Source organism: Elaeis guineensis, chromosome 12 (assembly GCF_000442705.2).
Source record: "Elaeis guineensis isolate ETL-2024a chromosome 12, EG11, whole genome shotgun sequence".
In the NCBI taxonomy this organism is placed as follows: domain Eukaryota; kingdom Viridiplantae; phylum Streptophyta; class Magnoliopsida; order Arecales; family Arecaceae; genus Elaeis; species Elaeis guineensis.
The window spans coordinates 50,789,091-50,807,960 of NC_026004.2; the positions used below are offsets into that span (position 1 = coordinate 50,789,091).

The 18,870-nt window shown below is 37.1% G+C and overlaps 1 protein-coding gene across 7 annotated transcripts in view; it reads left to right on the top strand.

Moving 5' to 3' along the window:
• The window catches only part of LOC105032786 (epimerase family protein SDR39U1 homolog, chloroplastic), a 121,938-nt gene that overhangs the window by 73,885 nt on the left and 29,183 nt on the right, over positions 1 to 18,870 (top strand). For 6 of the 7 annotated variants that reach the window (XM_010907351.4, XM_010907348.4, XM_010907349.4 and 3 more), the window contains 2 exons: positions 17,836 to 17,880; positions 18,041 to 18,119. In XM_010907351.4, coding sequence (XP_010905653.1) covers positions 17,836 to 17,880; positions 18,041 to 18,119 — 124 coding nt within the window. The remainder of the gene's footprint in view (positions 1 to 17,835; positions 17,881 to 18,040; positions 18,120 to 18,870) is intronic. The other variant, XM_010907352.4, reaches the window with a different exon arrangement.

An 18,870-nucleotide genomic window follows, 5' to 3' on the forward strand; every position in this document is an offset into this window, starting at 1 on the left:
TGTTCATAATTAAAATATCCAGTTACTTGTTTACTGTTGTACATTACTATTGCCTTAGGGATGGTATACAATATCCACTATCAATGGTGGAGTGAGAAGACGTGGGAAGAGAGGAGCGGAGAGAATATCTATATGAAAAGATAGATATGGCCATGCTATTTTGCTGTCGATGTGACCTCTAATTCCACTTTATGTAGATTTTTAAACTTATGACCCGATCCGACCCGAATTAGACCCGAACCGGATCCGCATTTCATGGATTGGGATTGTGTTATATATAGATCCGATCCGACCCGAATGATCCAATGGGTCAATAAATTCGGCCATGGACCCAACCTGACCCGATCCGATTTTTTATTGGGATGGGTATGGGTCCAATATCAAGACCCAATCAAGAAATCGGGTCGGATCGGGATCACTCAAGACCCGGTCTGACCCGACCCATTTGCAGGCCTAGTGTCAGTGATTGCTCCACTGGAGGCCTAAAAGGAACTAGCTCTAAAATCATATGAAAAATATGCCTATGGTAGCATGTACCAATGATTGCCCTATTGATGTGGCCTAAAAGTAAACTAGCTCCCGACCATGCCATGCTATCAACCAGCATGCGTTGGTGATTGTCCTACTAGAGGTCCAAAAGGAAACTAGACCCTAAATCATGTGATCATAGTCAGACTAGGGAGGATACATCACAATCAATAAAATCAACAATATTTCAATGAAGTAAAAATGCAGTTCATGCCCAGGAAATTTATTTCATGCTTAATCTAGTAGTTCAAAGCTTACTTGTACGAAGCATATATAATATTATTTTTAAAATATGCATGATTATTATTCATTATTAAGTTTCAATACTTAAGTTAATATCTATGTGTCAGGTTATGCGAAGTAAACCGGTTCACCTACAATGATCAAATACTAGGATAGAGGTACTTACAGTTAGCTTGCAAGCATAGAATTGTCTCGAAGATGCTACGCACTATCTAGGTAAATATAATCAATGATTAGGTTTACCTTTAAGGCAAGCATATACTATTATTGAAAACTCAAACATATGGAAGGTTCCTAGGCTTGTGGGGCCTACCCATAGTTCCATCATTCAAAAAAAGGAATCTATATCAAGGACAGGACCCCATATTTGCTGACCAGCGGTCAAGATCTCGGTGCACATCCAAACCTAAACTAGTCCTAATTCCATTTGTTCCCTAATATAAGATAGTGAAAGAAAGAGTTGTAATTACCTTAGTGATAGGATGGTCCCCAGAACCCAATATGCCTCAAAGTTCTGGTGCTCTGTACTCATCTTGATATGCCAAAATAGTAATCCTTGTTAGAAAGAAACAAAGAAAGATGTAGACGGACAGAGAGAGGAAGGTAGAGGGGCATAGATGGAGATAGAGAGAGTGAGAAGATGGGGGCCCTATGCCGATCACTTGAGTGCAAGGGAACCTGAGAGAGAAATAAAGAGAAAGAGACTAAGAAGAGATAGAAAAGGATAGGAAAAGATGAGAGAGAGAAAGGCAGGGGAGGCACCTACAAGGAGAGAAAAGGGAAGGGAAAGAAGAGCGGAGAGGAGAAATGGTCAGGATGATGCGGCCTTGCGGTGATGTGGCTGTGGCCTCTCTGTGCTGTGATTCTTTGGTTGCATGCATAGATGAAGACAGGGAAAATTAGGATGAGAAGATAGTGTACTTTGCTCGACAGCAGCCTTCCCATCAAAAAGAATAATGGAAAGGTAAGGGAGGGTTTATTAGGGGGTGGTGGAGATGGCAAAGCTTGGCTGGAGGTGGTGGCTTTTGGTGGGGGTTGTAGCGGCAAAGCTCGGAATCAAGGGAGAACAGAGAAGGGACGGGTTTTGATGTTAACAACATGGCGGTGCTCGAGCATGGTGGCATGGTGGCTATTGGAGAAGAGGGAGAGGAAAGAATGGTGTGGTAATGGTTCGGTAGAACAACGATAGGGGAAGATAACATAAAAGAGTTTTGGGGCATCATTCTTGCCTGCACGTGGAGGAGAAGAAAGGAAGGAGGAGGGCACAATCTGCCCCTCCTTGACTGGTTCTGGCGAACAAGGGTAGGTAGAAAATTTCATTCTCCTATTGGCGAGCAAAAGTGGAAAGGAGATAGGCAGGCTTTGGGACAAATTTGGTGGATTTTCTCTAAACCAAATGGGAAGGCTTTTTTCAGCTCCGGAATTCAAATGAATTACAGTTAATGGCTAAATCAAGAAATCTCTTGCCAAGAATGACAGTCGTTCAAGATCGTGAGTCTCTGGAATCCTCCTTGCTAGCTTTTAAGAATGGAAGGCTTGGTGGGAAGAAAAAGGAATGGAAATAGGGAAGGAAAGTAAGCCCTCTCCTGCTTCATGCCTTCACAGCTTTGCTTTGCTTGGTGGATCAACTGCACCCTCCACCTTGAGTAGATTGGGTACCGTGGGGGTCTCTTTTCAGCATATTTCTGTTAAGTATCTAGGAGGATGTCTTGACATGGAGCCTTATGATGATTAGCTTCCCCCTCTCCAAACACTATGGCTGCTCAACCAGATGTGTGGCATGTGTCATTCTATCCATTGTCCTACATCCATCCTAGCCTTTCTTGCTAGGTAACTGGGTGATCAAGATGGCGCTTGCCCTCGTATCTTGGTTTGGTTGCTGCTGCTAGTGCTTAAGCCAACCACTCATTGGATCCTCTTCATCATATAAAAATTTATTGTGAAGTGGATTGTTGTACTTCAGAACTACTCTCTCTTCCATGCACTTTTATATGAGACGTAGATTGTATTGGACATATACAAAATCTTTCAAGAGCTTTTGTGTGAGACAGTTTCTCTGATTACTGTAGATAAGGGCAGAGGTAGACTAGTTGCGCTCGTAACCATTGGAGGAGACTGTAAATCTACAGAATACCATTGAAAAGGATGTAAATTTTATTCTAAAAAATCATAGACTTAATGAAAAATTATTATTTTTGCTTCATAGCGTAGATCACTTTTAGATCTAAAGCATACCATGAAATCATGCCAAATCCAAAATTTAGGCATGATGGCCCCCCATTTTCTCCAATATTTGCCAATTTTTGGCATAAGAAAGGAAAATAAAAGAGAGGAAAACGAAAGGGAGAAGGCCTTTTACCTATTTTTGGCTTGGATCTTGACTGAAATGCGCTGAATCTCCCCCCTTTGATTTCTTTTTCATTGAAAAAATATGAGAGTGAGGCAGAGAAGGCACAGAAGCGCTTCTTATCATCCCTCTCAATAATTTAAGGGGGAGAGAGGGCCAAATGGTGCCAAATCAAGACAAACTAGATAATTTGCTTAGTTTGGGGCTGTACTGCTCGGTTTGGTCCTGAGCTGAGCAATTTGGGCCTGGTCCCGAACTGAAACCACATAGCATCCTGTGTTGGGGGTGTTGTGGTTTGCTATGCCCTGAACCAGGCAGTTTAGGGCGGTATGATGTTCTTGGTTTGATCCCTTACAAGGTGTATGCAGGATTTTTCCCCCCATTATTGATGCTTGTTTTTTCAATTGGATATCCAAAACTGTATCTGATATTCATAAAACCTTTCTATCCAAATCTATATATGATATTTGGCAAAATTGTAAGCATTTATCTGCTTCTATATCCTTATCTGATAGGATACAAGGATTTCTATCTGAATCTGGTCCAAACCAGATATGGAAGTGGATTCAGTTAGATAATATCCGACCCATTTTTATCCTTACAAAAACAACATGAATAGTACTTTCCTTGTCGATCTGTTTTTGTACTTTTTTCTATAAAAGAGTCAAGTATGTTGTCATGTTCATTAGGTGCATGTAGATTTGCATCATGCCCTAATTGGAGAGATGCATTCTCAGTTTTTGTGCATATTTAGGAATACGGTATTTGTTTCTTGAAAGTAGAGATTGATTTCTTTAAGAAATAAACCTAGTTGTTCACTTTTTAAGTTTATTATAGAATACTCGAGTGTCTTTTTTTGCGATAACAAACTTATGATTCCTTCAATATTTCGCTGCCCTATATGTGTTTTTCTCCATGACTTACTACTAATAGTTCATACGTTTTGCTAGGTTTCTATCATACAATTTGCCATTAGGTTTTTGACTCCAATTTGAACTAGTAGCTTTCTGAGATAAAATTGCCAGGGTGGATTTTTAAGGCTTAAAGCAATAGAGTGGGAAGAAAAATCAAAGAGATGAAACGAGACAAGCATGAGGCAATGAGAGATCAGATTAGGAAGCAAAGTATAATTAAAAGGGACAATTTTTTTTCTGGGCTATGTTTTTTTTGTGCACATTACAAGTCAAAAAACTTATTCGAATACTTAGATTGGACCAGCAGTTAATCAAAAGTATGATACAAAAATAATACAAAATGTGACCATATCAAGGAATATCGTACCGGACCGAACCGCCTGGTATGGGGCATACCGAACCGGATCGATGGCCAGCCGATCCGATTCGGATTTTTTTTTCGAAAAATATTCGAACCACACCGAACCGGACAGTTTGGCACGGTTTGGAGCCATACCGCCCAAAATTGGATGGTATGGCTCGGTTCGGTATGGTTCGGCTTGAACCGAACCGTACCGACATTATCACATGGGGGTGGGGGGATGTGGTGGGACCTGGGTTGTCATTTAGTGGCAGCCCAGGATTCTTTCTCTAAAAGAAATCCGAGAGCTCTCTTAGAGAACTCCCGAGCGCTCTCACCTCTCAGGCTTTTGACGACATGAGCCGAAAAAATTAGGAAAGAGAAAAAATTCTATCAAATTGCAACACTTCTTTGAGGAGACGATGATTTTCGACAGGGATTAAGGTAATGTATTATTCTTGTAGTAAATATTTTATTTTTTATATTTTTACGGTTAAAAAAGGGATAAGAACGAAGAAGTAAGAAAATAAGAGAAAATCATGCTAAAATTTTGTGATTTTGGTATGATTTGATCATATATGATAGATTTTTGAAAGATCTACATGATGACATTAAAATCGTTGATTTTTATTAATTATATATTTTTTAAATATATATATTTATTCTTAAAAAAATTATTAAAAAAATAAATTAAAAAAATAAAATCAGAGATTCAGAATCATGTTTAGAACAATTCAAGCTACTTGACTCTAACCTTGAATTTTTTTTAAAATTTTTGAAATTAAAAAATATTTTTATAATTATTTAAATAAAAAAATATAATCAAATAAAAAATATAAAATTAGTTCTATATTTTAGCTATTTCAAAAATATTATTTGAAGCATATAACATATTTTTTTGAATTTATGAGTTTTAAAATTATTATTAAATTTTTTTTTGAATTTATATATAATATTTTTTAATAATTATTAAACTGTCCTATTTTATTATATTTGCAAAAATGAGTAAGAAATATTCAGAGCGTGACATTGGTTGGGATCATAGCAAGATGTTCTCGACTTGGCATCATTGAAAATGCAAATGGTGTAACACAGAGTTCAAAGAGGGGTGACTAGGTTGAAGTAGCACCTGACTGGTGGTTATCCTGATGTGTTCATGTATCGAAAATATCCACAGAAGGTTCGACAGTTGATGAAGCACTTCGCTGATTCGAAAGCAGCGAAGGAAAGGGTAAAGTAGAAGAGGGCGGGGTGGATCGAGCTGCAGAGCCACCTTCCTATCACTTTAGAGAGTCAGAGGAAGCTTCCACTCCAGATGATGAGGTACAGATTGAGGCTGTCAATTAGGCAAACTTGGATGATCAGTACCGGTAGGAAATGGTCAGGTATAGAGAGCGATTTGAACCATCATGCTATGAATCGGAGTCTGGATCAGCGATCGATGGGGGAGAATCCGAGTTCAGGACTACCTCAGTTAGAGAGCCCGATGGTAGAGGGAGCAGACAGTATTTTATCTTGGTTGGGAGTTTTTGGCAGTAGGAGGTCCTCTAGAGATATTCCAATAGGAGCTACCATCCATGATTTGGATCCACATGCTTTTTCCAGCAAGGATTCAAAGCAACAGAGGATGGACACTATGGTGAAAAAGGATAAAAAGAAGAATATGTGGTGAGCTATTGGATCATGATTTTATTTCAGCCATATTTCAGCAAATACAGCAGGCAATCTTTACTATTGATCTGTCATTTTAGTCATAGAGGCTGTCGGTCAGGGTGTAGATCTGTCAGGATCTAAGGACATCTATGGTCAGCTTCTTGACAGTAATAAGGAGGATCTGTAGAGATTGATTTCTTCTTACAAGAATAAATGGCCCACATACGGACTGACAGTGATGTGTAATGGTTGGACCGATCCTACTAGATGGAGCATCATTAATTTTTTGATATACTGTGATGGAAAAATATTTTTTCACAAATCAATTGATGCTTCAGATAAGATGCATGATGTCGCATATATTCTTGATCTGATGGAGGAGGTAATTGATTCAGTGGGTGAGCAGTATGTAATGCAAGTCATCACAGATAATGGGTCACAATATAAGGCTGTCGGAGAGTTGTTGATGGAGCGACGACTGTAGATATACTGGACCCCATGAGCTACACATTGCATTGATCTTATATTGATGGATATTGGAAAGATTCGTAGGGTACATCAAGTAGTGAAGATTGTCCAGACTATTATTAGATTCATCTACAACCACACATAGGTCCTTTCATTGATGCAGACGTATACTGAGGGGGAGATCTTGAGATTGGATGTCACACGATTTGCTACCAATTACATAACACTTGATAGTCTTCTTCTGAAGAAAGCAGTCTTATGTCAGATGTTTGTCAGTGTCGAGTGACAGAAAAGCAGATATGCGAGGGTCGGCACTGATGGAAGTCATGTGGAGAACTTGATGACGAGTTAGTCATTTTGACAGCGGACTGAAAAGATAGTGAAGGCTATTAAGCCATTATACAAGGTGCTTCGCACCGTAAATAGTGAAAGATACCCTTAGATAGATTTCTTATATTACATGATGGAGAGGACAAAGAAACAGATCAGTGAGAATGATCCAAAGTATGCTCAGAAATTCATTAACATCATTGAGCGTCATTGGGACTATTAGATGGATAGAGATTTGCATCTAGTCGGTAAGCACGGATTCAAGAATATTTTAAAATATTTTTTTCTTATACTTGTAAAAGTATACTTCATCAATTACGGAATTTATCTGTAGCTTACTATTTGAATCTGAGATTCTAGTATACTATTCCTGGAATAGATATGGATAACGAGCTTCTTGCTGCTCTTCGTAATGTGACATATAAGGTGGTGTCTGATCCAGAAATCGTATTTTTGTGTCTGTAAGAGGTATGCTGGTTTAAAACAGATATGATTATTCAACTGAATTTCATTTGTACTCAACGATATATTTATAAATTTAATAAATATATTTTTTACTGAAGAAATAGTTTAGAGAGAAATCAGACAGTTTTGGAGTCCCATCAACTGTCGTAAGCAAAAAGAAGATAAATCCAGATAAATTATATATCAATAATGAGCGGTATAGATTGACATCATTTGTCTAATAATATCATGAAATTTAATATGTAATTTTACTTTTACAGCTGAATAGTGGATTCATTTTGAAATGTCCGCAGAATATTTGAGAGGTGTGGCTGTCCGCATTCTTTTCCAAACAGTCTCTGCTAGTGGCTATGAGCGCAATTGGTCGACTTTCGCTCTTATCCACAGCAAATAGAAAAATCATCTGACACAAAAGCATCTCAATAATCTTGTATATGTTCACTATAATTGGAGGTTGAGATTAAAATACGTTCAGGAGGAAGTACAACTGAAGCATACTGATCCGACACTAGATGATTATGCTGACGAGGATGACGATTCGATTACGGATGGCTTGTAGACCAGCAGCAAGAGCCAGAGCTTGATGAGCCGGGGTCTCCTCCACGACCAGCCAATGTGGTTGCTAGGGAGATTAGGGTGGATCCAGGATAATGGGCAGAAAAAATAATTTATATAAGGTTCCAGCTGATCAGCCACAGTCTGAGGGGATATAGAGGACTCATTCATCATATGACTTGATGTCCGATACATCCTCGCAGAGGTTTGAGCGAGAAATATTGAGACGAGGTTGGCGGTCAGCAACAAGACATCCATCCTCCCAATCACAGAAAACTTAGTCATGGAGGGGCATAAGGGGGGAAAGAAAAGATAGTTGCACATACACCACTCTCGAGAGTACAGAAGCTATCTGGCTCAGGTGTAGAGAGCGATTTGGACCATCATGCTATGAATTGGGGTCTGAATCAACGATCGATGGAGGAGAATCTGAGTTTAGGAGGACTACCTCTATTCGAGAGCCCAGTGGTAGAGGGAGCAGACAATATTTCATCTTTGTTGGGAGCTTTTGGCAGTAGGAGGTCTTCTAGAGATATTCCAGCAGGAGTCACCATTCATAATTTAGATCCACATATTTTTTTCAGTAAGGATTTAAAGCAGCAGAGGATTGACACTACTGTGAAAAAGGATAAGAAGAAGGATATATGGCGAGCTATTGGATCATGATTTTATTTCAGCTATATTCCAGCAAATGCAGCAGACAATCCTTACTATCGATTTGTCATTTCAGTCATAGAGACTGCCGGTCAGGGTGTAGATCCATCAGGACTTAAGAACATCTATAGTTAGCTTTTTGACATTAATAAGAAGGATCTGCGGAGATGGATTGCTTCTTATAAGAATAAATGGTCCATATACGGACTGATAATGATGTGTGATGGTTGGACCAGTCCTATTAGACAAAGCATCATTAATTTTTTGACATACTGTGATAAAAAATATTTTTTCACAAATCAATTGATGCTTCAGATAAGATGCACGATGCCGCATATATCTTTGATCTGATGGAGGAGGTGATTGATTCAGTGGGTGAGCAATATGTCGTGCAAGTCATTACAGATAATGGACCACAATATAAGGCTGTCGGAGAGTTGCTGACGGAGTGGCGATCGTAGATATATTGGATCCTATGTGTTGTGCATTGTATTGAACTTATATTGATGGATACTGGAAAGATTCGTAGGGTGCAGCAGGTAGTGGAGATTGCTCAGACTATTACTATATTCATCTACAATCACACATGGGTCCTTTCATTGATGCAGACGTATATTGAGGGGGAGATCTTGAGATCGGATGTCATATGATTTGCTACTAACTACACAGCATTTGATAGTCTTCTTCAGAAAAAAGCAGCCTTACGTCAGATGTTTGTCAGTATCGAGTGGCAGAAGAGCAGATATGCGAGAGCCGACACTGATGGAAGTCATATGGAGAATTTGGTGACGAGTCAGTTATTCTGGCAGTGAGCTGAGAAGATAGTGAAGGCTATTAAGTCATTATACAAGGTGCTTCTCCTCGTGGATAGTGAAAGATACCCTCAGATGGGCTTCTTATATTACATGATGGAGAGGGTAAATAAACAGATCAGTGAGAATGATTCGAACATGCTCAGAAATTCATTAACATCATTGATCGCTGTTGGGACTATCAGATGGGTAGAGATTTGCATCTAGTCGGTAAGTATGGATTCAAGAATACTTTAAAATATTTTTTTTATATTTGTAAAAGTGTATTTCATCAATTATAGAATTTATCTACAGCTTATTATTTGAATCCGAGATTTCAATATACCATTTCTGAGATAGATACGGATAATAAGCTTCTTGCTACTCTTTATAATGTAATATATAAGATGATGTTCGATCCAGAAATTGCATCCTTGTGTCTGCAAGAGATATGCTAGTTTAAAACAGATGTGATTATTCAACTGAATTCAATCTGTATTCAACGATATATTTATAAATTTAATAAATATATTTTTTATAGACAAAATAATTTAGAGAGGGATCAGACAGCTTTGGAGTTCCATCAGCTATCGTAAGTAAAAAGAAGATGAATCCAGATAAATTATATATCAATAATGAGCAGCAGAGATTGATATCATATGTCTAATAATATCATGAAATTTGAAATGTAATTTTACTTTTGCAGCTGAATGGTGGATTCATTTTGGAATGTCTGCCAAATATTTGAGAGGTGTGTCTATCCGCATTCTTTTTCAGACGGTCTCTGCTAGTGGCTATAAGCGCAATTGGTCGACTTTCGTCCTTATCCACAACAAACAGAGAAATTATCTGATGCAAAAGCTCCTCAATGATTTTTATATGTTTATTATAATCAAAGATTGAGGCTAAAATGCATTCAAGAGAAAGTACAACTGAGGTACACTGATCTGACACTAGATTATGCTGACGAGGATGACGATCTGATCATTGGATGGCTTGCAGATCAGCAGCTGGAGTCAGGGCTTGATAAGCCGAGATCTCTTTCACGACCTGCCAGTTTGGTAGTTAGGGAGATCAGGGTAGATCCAAGGTAATGGACAGAAAAAAATATTCCACATAAGGTTCTGGTTGATCAGCCACAATCTGAGGGGATACAGAGGACTCATTCATCATATGACTCGATATTTGATACATCCTCGCAGAGGTTTGAGCAAAAAATATTGAGACGAGATCGACGGTCCGCAATAAGACATCCATCCTCTCAATCACAGGAAACTCAGTCATAGAGGGGCACAAGGAGGGAAAAAAAAGACAGTTGCATGTGCACCACTCTCGAGAGTACAGGAGCTGTCTGGCCCAGATTCAAAAATTAGAGAGAGTGATGATGGTACTAGTAGTAGTCATAGATTTGATGATTAGGGAGGAACTGGAGGATAGGAGATCACTGCTTATAAGATAGTTGCAGGGCGATATTTGATTCATTGGTGAGTCCCAGTTTACACATGTCACACAAGATAGAGACCATGGTGGATGAGTCGGTAGAGACCGTGGGGAGCCAATTTCATATAGACGACGGGCTCCTAGATGTCGTCTAGCACATGATGCAGCTGCAGACGATCTTGCACATGAAGTAGGATCCGTAGATGTATCTGGATGATCCTCGCATTATGGATCTTATTATCTGCAGCCACCTTATGATCCATATGGATATGGTGTATCCGAAGTATCGTCTTCTAATGGTTACTATCCTATGCAGCCTGGAGCATCTTACGGATTAGATTTTACTATCGATATATTTAGATGGGCTCCTCCATAGCCATACCATCATCTCGAGGATACTTCTCAGTGCCAGAGTTTGAGTGAGAGATTTAAGATGTCTTATGATTCAGAGAGGATGCCTTATGGGATGAATATTCAGGAGTACAGTGCTTCTTGATTAGAGGGATGGACTGATGTTCTTCCAGACTATGCCAATGATCCAGATATCTACGAGCGTCACATATACTCGATGAGATATTAAATGCAGAACAGATCTTGAGGTTAGTATATTGTTCTTTGTGCTTTATACTTTAAAAATTTAGATACATTTTAATGCATATTTATACATTTTCTTTTTAATTTTAGGATGACAGAGTTGTAATATAATGTAAATAAATATATATTTGAAATTTTGGATCAAGATTCTCTGTACTGTTACCGAACTCAAAAATTGAACCCAAATATGTCAATAATATACAATATAATGTAATTTTGGGATTATAATTATGAATTAATAACTTGGAGACTCAAAAAAAAAAGGAAATAAAACAAAAAAAAATGTTGCACAGATACGCCAAAACGTACCATGTGTCGGTACGGTACCGGTACCATATCGTACCGCTTGGCGTCAGTACGGATATCGGTACTAGTATAGTGGACCTTGGTCTTTAGTCTTTACGTTTCTTTTCTTTTTATTTTTTTTATTTCCTAATTTGTTAAGACTCTTAGCTTTCTGTATTGGAGTTGGACTTGAATTATAATTATTATATTTCAATATTCATGGCAATTTGATTCTGTTCTAGCATTTAATATAAGATTTGAAAGAATAAAATTTTATTCTTAAAAGAATAAAATCCTATGTACATTCCAAAGTCCAAACTCAAAAGATTTTAATCAATCAGATTTGATTTTTAAATTTTTTTAAATAACAAAATTCACACAAACAAGTAACCCACAAGAAAGCATACTTTATATTAGTCTTCCACTCTTCCTAAGCTGCCAGCAGCCTCCCGTCTCCTTCACCAGAGAAGAAAAAAAAACCAACTATAAACAACCATGGCTTTTGGAAAAAGAAGAAGAGAAGAGGAAGAATGGATGGAGATTCTTCTAAAGATGAACAAAATTGTGAAGAAGTTGACATAGACAGTTGAAAATCAGCAAAAGAAATCAAGGGTGAGAAGGTAAAACCAATGGAAGTTGATTCAAAGTGTAGCCTTTGTTGGCAGAAGTGACTCTTCTTGGTGTTGCATAAGGAAAAAATCCCGGAGGCTCAAAAGGTTGGTCTTGCAATCATTGCAAAGACCAATTTACTAGTTCTTATAGTCGTATCCACTACCACTTTTTTGGTGCTCCTCTAGGTAAAAAAGCTGAGATTCAACGATGCCCAGTATTAATGAATAATCGAGACGCATATGGACGAGTGAGGAGATTTGTTCAAGAGGCTGAAAAGGCTGGAGTCTCTTCTTCACTAAAAAGTTCTACACTAACAAGACAGAACAAGCCAGTAGCTTCTCAACGGATTGAAGATTCTTTCAGCATAATGGAGAGGGATATGGTGGATTTAAAAATAATAAAAGGTTTATGTGCTAATGGGATACCTTTTAATGTTTTAAGGAATCCTAAGTTCCATGATATGGTATCAGCAATTTACAAGGGTCCTAAAGGATACAAAGCTCCATCATTCGAAAAGGCACGAACAACCTTATTGGATGAATGTAAGAGAAGTGTAGAGAAGGATCTCATGCCAGTTAAGGACACATGGTATTCCCAAGGAATATCAATTTTTTCATATGGATGGTCTAATTGCAAAAATCAGCCATTAATTAATGTGCTTGCAGTAAATAGCCGAGGAGCCATGTTCTTGTGTGCAGAGGATTTTTTAGAAACTGAAAAAGTTGGAATTGCAATTGCAGAGTTTTTGTTGAAGTCAATTGAAGAGGTGGGATCTCATAATGTTCTGCAAGTGGTTACTGATAATGCTGCATATTGCAAACTTGTTGGGAAGGAGGTAGAAAAGGTACATAAGCATATATTTTGGTCTCCTTGTGTAGTTCTTACTTTAAATTTGATTATGAAAGATTTTGCAAAACAATTTACTTGGTTGAGGGATACATATAAGAGGGGAAAGAATATTGTCAAATATTTTTTGAATCACACGTGTTGGTTATTTTTAGAGCTCATTCAAGGCTAGAGTTGTTAAAAGTAGCAAAGGCTATATTTGCCGTGTATTATATTTTGTTGAAGTGGCCGATTGATTGTAGAGCGACCCTAGCTATTGTAATTGTTCTAAAGTCATGGAAAGATTGGGTAAAAAAAGGAGATGAACAATCAAGGAAAATGAATGTTTTAGTTGTTGAAAGTATTGCTAGTGAAGAATTTTGGGAGGGAGTTGAGAATATCATCAAAATCACGAAGCCATTATTTTTTCTTATTAAGTTTTGTGATGGTAATGGCCCTAAAATGGGTGAGATATATGAAAAAAATGGATACAATGCTTGGTGAAATGAGGGATATAATGAAAGAAAGCAAACATGTTCAAGCTTATGAAGAAATGGAAGAGATCGCGCTTTCAAGGTGGGAGAAAATGTCTATTCCATTGCATTGCCTTGGGTTTGCTCTTACTCCGAGATTCTATGACCCAAGGTATCTTAGTTTGCCGGCACCAGGTGGCACAATACGAAAGGCTCCAAATGAAGGTAAAGAAGTAACTAGGGGTATTTTGAAAGCATTTGAAAGGATAGCTGAAAGTGATGATGAGGCAAAAATGCTACGTGAGCAATATGCTAATTTTCAGTCACGTAAAGGATTGTATGCCATGGATGCTGCTCAAACTGATGCAGTGACAATGAATGCATAGATTGGTGGGCAACATATGGTTCATAAACTCCAGAATTAGCTGAGGTTGCTAAAAAGGTTTTGTCACAACCAATTTTAAGTTCATCTGCAGAGAGAAATTGGAGCACATATTCATATATTCATAATGTGAAAAGAAACAGGTAAAACTCTTTTAGAAATTTTTTCAATTATATTCTTTTCCTTTTTTCCTTAATAAGAATATTTTCTTTCAAACATGATAGGCTAAACTCATCAAGAGCTGAAAAATTAGTCTTCCTTCATTCTAATATTCATCTTTTGTCTCGATTTACTAAAAGCTACAAGAATGGACCCTATAGTAAGTGGGATATTGATCCAGAGGAAGCTTATCTTGATGATTCTATGATAAGATTAGAAGACATGAGGTGGAAATCACTTAAAGATAAATATACTGAAAATTTAGATGACATTTTGAAGGAAGATGAAGTTAGGCCATCATTTGCTTCCATTTCTTCTTCCAAATCTTAAGCAACAGGCAGCTCTTCCAACCCACCCTAAGCTCGACGTCCAAGACTTCAGCAAACTCAAATTTCTAGCTTTGCAACAAAAGGAAAAGGAAAAAGAGTGGATTGAAGGACTTTTTAAAATTTTTCAAATGAGTACTTTGGCTTTATTACATGTTTTTAATTTTACATGGACTATTGTTTGGGAGATTTAATACTATGGTTGGAGACTTAAATTTAATTTTTTGTTGTCAAATATTTCTAGGCTTATATATATTTTTTAAATTTTTTAGGCTTTTATATATATATATATATATGTATATATATATACCGACCCCACTCTTAAGGGTACATCGAATTTCGATCTGAAATAATGTTCCAATTAGGCCTACCCCCTCGTACGGCACACCATGAAAAGTGCCGTACCATGCACTCAACCTTGTACCGTATATCTTAACGACCCACGACCCAGGTAACTATGCTCAAATCTCACTCCCAAGTAATACCCACATTCATAATTACATATCTAAATCTGAAAGGAAATGAGAGATAATGAGCTGGATAACTCAGTAAGTAATGAATATCTCAACTAGATATTTTAGAAATTATCATAAGATATGATATTCAAAAATAAATACTATGAATAAACATAAGAACATATTTCATACTAATTTATGTAAATCAAATACTTTCAAATATTCATATAAATACATAATCATAAATCCGATTTGAAGCAAATCATATATAACTCATTAATCTTTAACTATGACCACACTTATATCTATGGTGGGACTAGAACAGAAATAATGAGCTCGATAATAATCAGAGTGCTAATGCATAACGCCTATTTACGGGGTCCAGAGAATCAATGCATAATCCCCATTGGTAGGATCCAGAAAACTAATGCACAATCCCCATTGACAGGATCCAGATAACATAGTTACACTGGGAGTTCAAATCCAATACATACCAAAATACTTTAGCAAGGTAATATATTTACCATAATTCCACTCAACATATGCATATTCAAGAATAAATCGATAAACCATAATTTTTAAAAAATCTTAAATTTGCAGATTACTCTCCATTCAAATATAGTTTCATAAATTATATATTAATCAAAAACTAATTATTTTCTTTTAAAATAAGATTATTTAAATGAAATATCTTGAAAAGATGGTTCATTACTTATCTTTGCAGAACAATGAATTGACAGATTCAATCAATCCTGAGATGGTCTTTCAGAACCTATTATTCAAAATTATATTTTTATATCAATTTAATTCATAACTAATTAAAAATTAAAATTCTAAATTGATACCCTACATAGGATTTAATCAAAAATTAGGAGTGCCTTATTGATTAGATACCCCAGGGTAAAGTTGGGCTAGGCCATTTTAAGAAACACTGGAAGATGGGTCCTTTAGATTCACCAATCCCAAGATATAAATACAATAGAGTAACAAGATGCTTAGTAGAGAGAGAAACCCTATAGAGAAAGTGGAAGAGAGGAGAGAGAAATTGGGGAAAGAGAGAGGAACAGAGGAGAGAACCTCTCCCTCTTTCTTTTTTGCCCTTTTTCTTTTCTTTTTCTTCTTTCTTCTCCTTTTCTTCTTTCTTTTCCTTCCTCTTTTCTTGGCGAAACATGGGACTTGAAATAGGGGATCTCATGGCCGGCATATGTGTGGCGAGGGATGGTGCTAGCCATGGAGGTGCCGTCAGAGGTCCTGCAACCAGCAGTCTAGCAAGGTCCTCGGGTTGAAATATGATCAAGAACCCAAGAAAAATGGGAAAGAAGAAAAGAGGGTACCCCCTTTCCATGATCAAAGCCAACACATTGCCAGTGCAATCCCAACCAATGGTGGCTTCAAAAGTGAGGGAAGGGTTGGAAAAATCAAGCGGATGAAGGAGAAGAGATCATCACCTCATTGCTGGCAAGGGTTGGCCGTAACAATTGAGCGATGGTGGAGTGCATTCGAGATGAATATAACACCGGTGATTTCCAACTTGGGGCTGAGATTTGAGGTGGTTGGCTTCAAAGGAGAGATCAAAGGCTTCAAATATAGGCCAAAAGGGGGGCGGGGTTTAAGCTAGAAATTCGACTCCAAATTGAAGTTGGAGTCTTCACCAGAGAAGGAAAGAAAAGAACATCTTCGGGAGTTCTACTTTCCCTCAATCGGGACTGCACGTGCTGGCTTATATATACATCTTTTAAATTTTTGGGCCTGCTTTAAAAGCCGTGCAGCATCCTTTTGGGCCAAAGGTATAATCTAAGCTGCTGGGTGGGTCAAATGGACCAAGCCCTCTTTATTTGATTTTTGTTACAATGACAATACTGATAGAAAAAGGATAACAAAAATAGGAACTATTATGTTCTATGTCAAATGGCCTAACCAATCCACGTAAAAAGAAAGGATTAGTTCAAGACTTCAAATTAGATGAATAAGAAAATATCCATCCATCCATCCATCCATAACATACATGCATACATGCATCCATACATACATGCATAACATCCATCCATAACATGCATGCATACATGAATCCATCCATCCATCCATAACATACATGCATACATACATCCGTACATACATGCATACATCCATCTGTCCATCCATCCATCCATACATACACATCCATACATGCATAACATGCATAACATACACGCATACATAACATGCATGCATAACATACACGCATACATAACATGCATGCATGCATATATACATACATACATACATGCATACATGTATGCATGCATATATACATACATACATACACATATGTATGTATGCATGTATGTATGTATGTAAGTATAATACACATATGCATATACATATACCTATATATGTGTTTGTACTTGTCTCTGTGTATGCATGTTTTAGCTTTTGTCGTGTATTCAAAATACATGTTTTAGCTTTTGTCAGGTATTCAAAATGAAAGGTGGTTATTCTGTAGTTCATATGTTGCTATAACTGTTTTCGACTTTTATCATCCATGTTTGTTCAAAAAATTGGTGGCAGCTTTAACTAGAAAATGTGATTATTTGTGTTCATTAAACATCCACATGTAGGCAAAAGAGGCCAAGTTTGGGCCTATTCTCCTTTTATATGTCAGGATTTCTAATATGGAGTCTTCTAATAAGAAATGCACATGTTTCCATTTTGTTTATATTTCTGTAAAGACCCATTTTTGCATGTAGGCGGTTGAGGAAGAACTCATCCTTCAGCCACTGAATTGCCACTTTGTTCTCTATCCTCTAATCTAGATAATATTCGGGAGGCAAAGTACAACCATTAAATGTGAACTTGATAATTCAAAAATTCCTTGGTTTCTATGTCTCAAGAACAAAATACCAACTATTGAGCATGCTTCACATTGTTAATTGACCTATGTGGATTTTCTTTTGCAATGATAAATGTCAATTCGTGTATTTATTGAAATCTGATTTTTTTTGTTTACCATATTGCAGATCAAAAAGGAAATTATGCAAAGCCGTATTAATGTTACCTCAAAGGTAGTTAGTCTTCCTGTCCTTGATAAGCAATGTTCATTTCCACATGAATGTTTTCTTCACTAATTACATTGGTTTTCTACGGAAAGAAAGATAATCTGCAAGTGGTCAAAATCTACTTTCAATTTTCTTGATCTAATTATTTGTACTTGATTTGCTAAAGGTTGTAGATTTAATAAACCACACAAATGCGGAAGTCCGACCTTCAGTTTTGGTCAGTGCAACAGCCATTGGTTATTATGGTTCGTGATTTAAATGATTTTCGTTTACATCCAATCTTTCCATTTTCTTGAATCTTTACATAAATGTTTACACAGCTATATGTATTATGTCCATATATTTATCCATGCACCTAATCCACCCCTCTCAGGATCCTGGATTGCTAGGACCTGGGTAATGGCCCTTATATGTGTCTATGCACTCACCGACATGGACAGGTAAAGACACACACACACACACACACACACACACATACATATATACCACCTTGCATTTTTTAAATTGCAAGAAATTTACTGTTCCTACTGCTTCTATCTTAATTTTTTTTGTTAAGCAGTTTTCTTGAAATATTATACTTTCAAAAGTTTATACATGATAATGTTAATTTGTTTAATTTATTAAGTTAGACATGATAATGCAAGAAGCATTGTTAAAAATTACTTGGCTGTGGCTTTCCTCGCTACTCACATGATAGAAAGGCCGCCTAAGATTCCTCGAGGCTCATGGGAGAAGCTTTTTAAAGTGAGGTGTATCAATGGTTCATGTGAGGCATGCATCTTGTACATTGAGTAAATCTTTGTATGGGATGGCTAGATGATGGATCTTTTAATAATATTGCATGACATTGTATATGGACATAAATTCAGACATATGGTAAGATGTGTTCCTATAAATTAGCCATTAAGATCTCTGAAATTTTGGCATGGACATGTGATACTGGGCTAACTTAGGAAGTAAGTGCAAATACAATGCCAACATCCTTTATATTGCTTC